Source organism: Oncorhynchus tshawytscha, linkage group LG01 (genome assembly GCF_018296145.1).
Source record: "Oncorhynchus tshawytscha isolate Ot180627B linkage group LG01, Otsh_v2.0, whole genome shotgun sequence".
NCBI classification, from domain to species: Eukaryota; Metazoa; Chordata; class Actinopteri; order Salmoniformes; family Salmonidae; genus Oncorhynchus; species Oncorhynchus tshawytscha.
In genome coordinates, this window is record NC_056429.1 from 44062908 (window position 1) to 44070293 (window position 7386).

The window sequence follows — 7386 nt, forward strand, 5'->3', positions numbered from 1 at the left end:
ACAAATTATGTCAATTAGCCTATCAGAAGCTTCTGAAGCCATGACATCATTTTCTGTAATTTTCCAAGCTGTTTAAAGGCACAGTCAACTTAGTGTATGTAAATGTCTGACCCACTGGAATTGTGATACAGTGAATTATAAGTGAAATAATACGTCTGTAAACAATTTTTGGAAAAATGACTTGTGTCATGCGCAAAGTAGATGATCTAACCAACTTGCCAAAACTAGTTTGTTTACAAGAAATTTGTGTATTGGTTGAAAAATGAGTTTTAATGATTCCAACCTAAGTGTATGTGAACTTCCGACTTCAACTGTAGGTGAGGAGACTGGGCTTACACTTTGTTTAGAAATACAAGTGACATTAAGCTGTTAAACTCTGAGTGGTTGGTACCGGGTCCAGCAAGTTTTCCAGCGAGTTTGGGGGCACTCCCCCCACAACATTTTTTGTCAGACAATTGAAAGTGACATATCATTTGAACGCTACAGTCCTTGTCTTTTTGGAAATCAAACTCAAATATTACTGCTGGCCATAAATCATGCGCAATATGGTCATTCATAGAGTATGCAATGCAGGTCAATCTACCAAAAGTGCAAACATTTAGTATGCATGGAAAGGGTATACCCTGATGTTCATTGTAAAGCAATGCATTTCCTTCTCCTTGCACATTAGCTTGTATGCATCCTCCACATGCGCCATTGATCTACCTCGTCGTTTACAATAGGAAAAGTGAATGGGAAAAGTTGTTTGAGGTTTCCTCACCTGTGCGCGTCTTATTTTATTTATTTCCCTGATTGCCATTTTGGCACAGTGACTCACTACCCAAACCAGTCGCAACTGGTTTCAAGTGGCCAAGAGTAAACGATTTTACTGAGTTACTGTTCATATAAGGAAATTAGTCTATTGAAATAAATAAATTAGACCTTATCTATGGATTTCACACGATTTGGCGGGGTGCAGCCATGGGTGGGCCTGGGACGACATAGGCCAACCCACTTGGCAGCCAGGCCCACCCACTGGATTGCCAGGCCCAGCCAATCAGAATGAGTTTTTCCCCACAAAAGGACTTTATTACAGACAGAAATACTCCTCACCATCCATCCACCCACCATCAGACGATCCCACAGGTGAAGACGACGGATATGGAGGTCCTAGGCTGGCGTGGTCTGCAGGCGTGACGCCGGTTGGACGTACTGTCAAATTTGTTGGAGGCAGCTTATGGTAGAGAAATTAACATAAAAAAAAATATATTTTTTTTTTATTTCAGCTCATTAAACATTGGACCAACACTTTACATGTTGTGTTTATATTTTTGATCAGTATATATCATTCCTGTAATAGGAAAAAAATGACAGCATGGCACGTTGCACAAGCCCTGCACTTTTGAAATGGCTGTTTGCGCATGTTTAGAGCGCCAACATTAAGTTAAAGTATCTATTTATTCATTTTAAAATAATTTTAGAACAGTAATAGGGGACAAACAGTACCAGTCAAAAGTTTGGACACTCATTCAAAGTTTTTTTTTTTTTTACTCTTTTCTACATCAAAACTGAAATAACACATATAGTAGTAACCAAAGAAGTGTTAAACAAATCAAAATATATGTTATATTTGAGATTCTTCAAAGTAGCCACCCTTTGCCTTGATGACAGCTTTGCACTCTTGGCATTCTCTCAACCAGCTTCATGAGGAATGCTTATCCAATAGTCTTGAAGGAGTTCCCACAATGCTGAGCACTTGTTGGCTGCTTTTCATTCACTCTACGGTCCCAACTCATTCCAAACCATCTCAATTCAGTTGAAGACTGCAGAGTGAAGGAAAAGCAGCCAACAAGTGCTCAGCTGTCAAGGTAAAGGGTGGCTACTTTGAAGAATCTCAATTATAAAATATAGTTTTATAGTTCATAGTTTTGATGTCTTCACTATTATTCTACAATGTAGAAATTAGTAAAAAAATAGGTGTGTAGGTGTGTCCAAAAGTTTGACTGGTACTGTATTTTATTTCAAACCTAGACTTTCAAATATCTTACTCTCCAACATGGGGACAATGTAAAAAACAAGAACATACATTTCAGTTTTTTTTGGTAATCCCACATTTCTTACCTTTCTACCAGTACTAAGCATGTGTTTGTAGGACTTACAGTTTTGAAACCGAAATGTACTTTGAGGGTAGTTTACAAAACAAAAATATAGTTTTTCAATTACCAAAAAAGCAACTATTGTTTAAAATATAATTCTGTGTTTATGTTATTATGCATACTTTACTGTGTTGGGTTTTAGTCTTTGTCCATAAGGATCTGCTATTCTTTATTTAGACTAATTAAATCAGTTAGCCTCTATCGCAATGTAATATCTAATGTCTCTAGGGGTTATCCAATTATACAGTTAAATTCATTCCAGTTGCCTTTATTAAGTAATCAATGCATTGCTTAGAAAGGTTAACAAGTGGAATTGTGCTGAATTATGAGGGGGGAAATACAATTTATTCTGTCATTTTTAGTCTGGCACGCTTTTAATATGCTTTTATTTTTCATTACCAAGGTTCATTGAGAACACACCGAGAGGAGAGGTTAGGGTCCAACTGCTTTCTGGAGAAAATACAAGTTAGATTTTTAATTGATGAAGCAGAATCTTCCACAAAAAGTTATTTTTGTTTTTTTATCATGACAGCCTTGAAAAAAAAAAAAAAGACAGATCATTGTCCCCTTTCAAGTGTGAACTCTGTTTTGCTCTCTATCGCTCTCACTGTGAAGACCGCGCTGTTGCATATAGCCACTGGGCAAGTACTGAGAGATGCACCAAGCCGGCAGCCGGTGAGTGGAGGAGAAGAATGAGTGAACAAGAGAGCGGGGAGAAAAAGGAGGGAGGGGAGAGAGAGCGAAAGAGATGGGAAATTTTAAACCGCTGCTGCTGCACTAACCGCATGGGAGCTGAGGCTTTCCAATTTGGCCAAAAAAGCCTGGCTATCTTTTTAAATCTCACAAAAGCAAACTATCCTGGGCCTTGGTGTCTGTTTCTTCTCCTCTGGAAAACAATCAAACTTAGTGAATGATTAATGTTGTTCCATGCTACTGTATTCTCTTTCTGAATATTTAAAGTCTATTTTATGGTGCGTGTTTAAAGCAAAGGCAATTGTGCTCAGAAAGTCTCCTTGATGCCTTTCCCGTTAACCCATATTTCATGTTTTTATATAAACATCGATTGAAAAAAACAAAAAAACAACAGATAAGCAAACACACAGCGAGGGCCTGGGACTGATGGAACTGAACTGATAATACAATGATCGTGCTGTGCCGTGGGTTTATAAGGCGACAATAGCCCACCATTCAGACATCAGGCTACTCACTGACACCATTCCTGGAGGTGGCGGCATCAATATTATTTGACATTATTCATTGGAACATTGACCAGGCAGCAAATAATGTGACAGTGACGCAGACTCTTTTATATATATATATATATATATATATATATATATATATATATATATATATATATATATAGCACAATATCGCCATCAGCAATTAAATGTTAGGTTACATCATTCGTTTAGGTGAATTGTCATCAGAGGTTGTTTGTGGCTGACTGTAGTTTTGCCTATTGCGTTAATCACTTTTCCCAGGTGAGGGGGATTGTGGGTGTTGTAGTTTTGGACCAGTGCTTGGTGATGGGTTCTCTGTCTCTGCTCTCTTCTAAGGAGGCAAAATGCTGGGGTTAATTCATTTTATGAGGACATGCTCTTGTATGTGTGTCTGTCATCATATGATGTGGGTAAAAAAGTATCAAAAGAAGAGCATGACAGGGAGAGAGAAATTGAAAGTGTAAAGAGTGGTTAATGGGCTGTCCAGGCCTCTTTGATCCAAACAGTCAACCTGCTCTGCTCCCCCAAAGTGAGACAGGCAGCTCTCTGATCCTCTCAACAACCTGTGTGTGTTTGTGCTTTCTTTAATGCTGAAATAAAGACCTTGTTTCCCACCAGAGAGCTCAATCTTAAATCTATAGGGTATAGGGATCCAGGCTGCCATGTGTGTGCGTGCGTGTGTTTGTGTGTGTGTCAGAGTGCTGCCCTCCTAGCCATGTCAGTACAGACGGAAGCTTAACAATTCCCACAGACAGAGGAGTTATAGATCACTCTGAGTGGCGTGCTGCGCTACGTTGCTGACCCTGTCTTCTCTCCGTATACTTTGTGTTTCCTCAGCACTCCTACTTCATAGCCCCAGATATCAACGGCTTGCCCACAATCCCCGAGAGTGTAAGTCTACCCTTCTGGTTTACCAGTGTGCAAGACCTAGATCTTACCCCGTCGAATAGAGCGCAAGATATATTGTGCATTTTTGAATGAAATTGACCATTGAACCATTTTTAGTTGGAGACTGCTATCCATTTGAGTTTTCTGTGAAATACCGTAAACCTATGACTTGAATTTGTGATAATGGTTACGTCCTCGATTTACAGGAAAGAGCCATCCCTAGTGCTCTGAGAAGTGTGTCGTTATAAAGTCACTAACTGTCCTGTCTCCTCTGTTTTCCCAATCCAGAGGAACCTGACAGAGTATTTTGTGGCGGTGGACGTCAACAATATGCTGCATCTGTACGCCAGCATGCTGCACGAAAGACGCATCATCATTACCTCAAGCAAGCTTAGCACTGTGAGTACCTCTTCGTTGTACACCACAGTGTGGTACAGATTCATGCTTTCAGAGGGACATTATACTATCCAGGGTTTATGTTTCTGATTAAACATGGCATTCCTCATTAATATTACAAGCACTTCATCAAAATGTATATCTAAACGTTCACAGTTTGAATGCACGTATGCACACACACACACACACACACACACACACACACACACACACACACACACACACACACACACACACGGACGGACGGACAGAGTTCAGTGGTCCTCCAGTCATCCGGCTCCTCTATCTCCAGTCTCTGGCAAGTAGTAAAGCCAGCACTAAGCCAGGATTATATTTGACTGTTTGTCTTAAAGTTCTAGCTTTTAATGGCTGACAAGCCATAAATTATCAGTTATTAGACGCTCTAACTCTCTTACATTAGTTTATTATCAGTTATTAGGCATTTAAATCTCTACCATAGTACCCGTAGAGGTCTTTCTCTCTGTGCTTATCATTGTGGCTGGCAGCAGAGCCAAATGTTTATGAGAGGGAGAGCACGAGTGATGTCATCCACGCTCCTATCTCTACCATTCTGCTCCGGTATCTTCCTGCAGGCCGGAATGCTGAACCGGGGAGCGGGTGGGGAGAGGAACCCAAGGTCTCCCTGAGGATGGAGTGGAGGGGTCCGGGGAAGGTGTAGAAAATTACCCAACCCTCAGAGAATTTCACCTCTCTTCCCCTTACTCCTCATCTCTCCCTCTCCTCCACTCACCTCTTCCCACCCCCACCCCTCAGCATGTCAGCCCCTAAGAGCCCCAGTCGTGCCCACTGACTCCGGGGGTTACAGGGTGTAAATGATCAGAGCCACGGGTGACGGCTGTTTTCTTAGCAGACGGCTGGAAGTGATATTCTGTGTGATTTACAAATTTGCGTCGCGACAAGACAAACTGTCTGAGGTTTATTTAACTTAAATGTTGACCGTTAGACCACCCATAAGTCTTTATTTGTTCATCTCTCCCTCCCTCCCTCCCTCCCTCCATCCATCAATCAATACATACATGCTGTCCTTTTTATTAGTAGAGTGTTTCTCTCAGTCCATCCCTGGCATTACTTTTAAAGAGTAGTTTGCAGAAAGAAGAGAGCGATTAGGCCTCCATCTGACCCCTGCTACCACTGTCCCTCTGAGAGATGGTGAAAGAGAGAAAGGGAAAGAGAAAGATAGAAATGGAGAGAAGAAGAGGTAGAGAGAGCATGGGAGAGAGACTAGACACGGCATACATTATGTGGGCTCCAGGCAGAGGGCCTGCCTGTGTGTTAGGGCCCCTAGTGATCCCGCTGTGCCAGTGTAGCAGAACATGGCGGCATGCCTGCAAGCGCCCAACAGCAAAGGAATAAATCATGATGGTACAACAATGCATCAGTTGACTTATTGCTGTTTTGTGACCGGAGGTGAGTGGTACCACTGTTTTGAAAGGCGTGTGGTGGTGCGGTGCGATGGCCGAGGCAGTCAGCCGAGCATGCAGGCTTGTCATGCCGCCGTATAATTGTGCTGCATCAGGCCTCTTCTAACTAGTCAGCTGGGAGGCCCGTGTCTTTCATCTTCCCCTCCCCTGGCCTCGCCGGGCCCTGGCCCCCTCGGTAGGCAGTCGGCAGGCCCCTGACAGCAGCCTTCTCATCATGCTGTCAGTATTATGCTAACTAGGACCATCCATCCACCACGGCACTGAGTGCTAGCTGCCTGCCTGCCTCACCACCGCACAGCGCCTTGGCCCTAAAACTTACTTCTCACTTTTCACTCTCCACTTCTTCTAGTCTATCAACCTCCCTGCTTTCTCTTTCCGTCTCCCGTTGCTTTCTTTCTCTCTTGCTCCTAGTCGCTCTCTTTCGGTGTCTCTTTCTGCTTTCTCACTCTGTCACCTTTCTTTTCACCTCTTGTTCTCTGTCTGCTTTTTGTCTTTCTTTCCCCTCTTGTCCCTATAGCCACATTTCTTATGGTGGCTGGTGGTTAAGCACATCATCTGTATTCTGTGTTTTTGTTCCCCATTTCTTATTTTGTTGCCGATTTTGTTTTTGTGTGCGTGCAGGGGTGGATGTGACTGTGTGTGAGGATGCCCTGGTGTTACTGCGATGCCCTCTTTCTCTGTGTCTCAGTGCCATCTACTTGTTAGTGGCACACCTGTGTGGCTTTGCACTGATACCAGGCGTTTGTCAACACACAGAGAGAGCAGAGGTAATTGGGTGTCTTCCTTTGGACGAGGAGAGGAGGTGAGAAGAAGGGGAGGAGAGGGAGGGATAGGGTAGAGGACGTGGTGAGGTGTATGATGTTGGCGAGAGGGGGATGGGAGAAGAGGAAAGAGAAGATTGGTGAAAAAGGCAGAAAAGAAGAGTTGAGAATTGAGGTTTGAGGTTTGTTGATGTTGCCTATTCCTCCCCCAGGCCAGTCTAAACCAGTTAAAGAATGGTGTGGGTGAGCAGTTGTAGCACAGTTACTCAGGGTCCTGTCTTGGTGAACATCACACATAGTGTGTGCCTGGTTGTTTGCTTGTTAAAGCAGATGTTTTAAAGGCAGAGCAGCACGCTCATCCGACTAAGACAACCGATTCCTACGGAAGTGTCGTGACGTGCTCTTTGATGGCTAACAACGTTGTCTTTGATAGTTACCTGTCTGTTGCCACCCACGCTTCCTGTTCACATCACTGATGAACTGCATTCTTCTGAGCGGCTTGCTTTCACAAATCAGTTCTTAGTACGTTATTAGTTCCTTA

General features: G+C 42.9%; 1 protein-coding gene across 8 annotated transcripts in view; it reads left to right on the forward strand.

Moving 5' to 3' along the window:
* Nucleotides 1-7386, forward strand: part of LOC112251009 (DENN/MADD domain containing 1B) — a 174065-nt gene that overhangs the window by 104693 nt on the left and 61986 nt on the right. For 5 of the 8 annotated variants that reach the window (XM_024421615.2, XM_024421624.2, XM_024421660.2 and 2 more), the window contains 3 exons: nucleotides 2751-2810; nucleotides 4196-4249; nucleotides 4535-4645. In XM_024421615.2, the coding sequence (XP_024277383.1) occupies nucleotides 2751-2810; nucleotides 4196-4249; nucleotides 4535-4645 (225 nt within the window). The remainder of the gene's footprint in view (nucleotides 1-2750; nucleotides 2811-4195; nucleotides 4250-4534; nucleotides 4646-7386) is intronic. The other 3 variants (XM_024421632.2, XM_042321731.1, XM_042321734.1) reach the window with 1 other exon arrangement.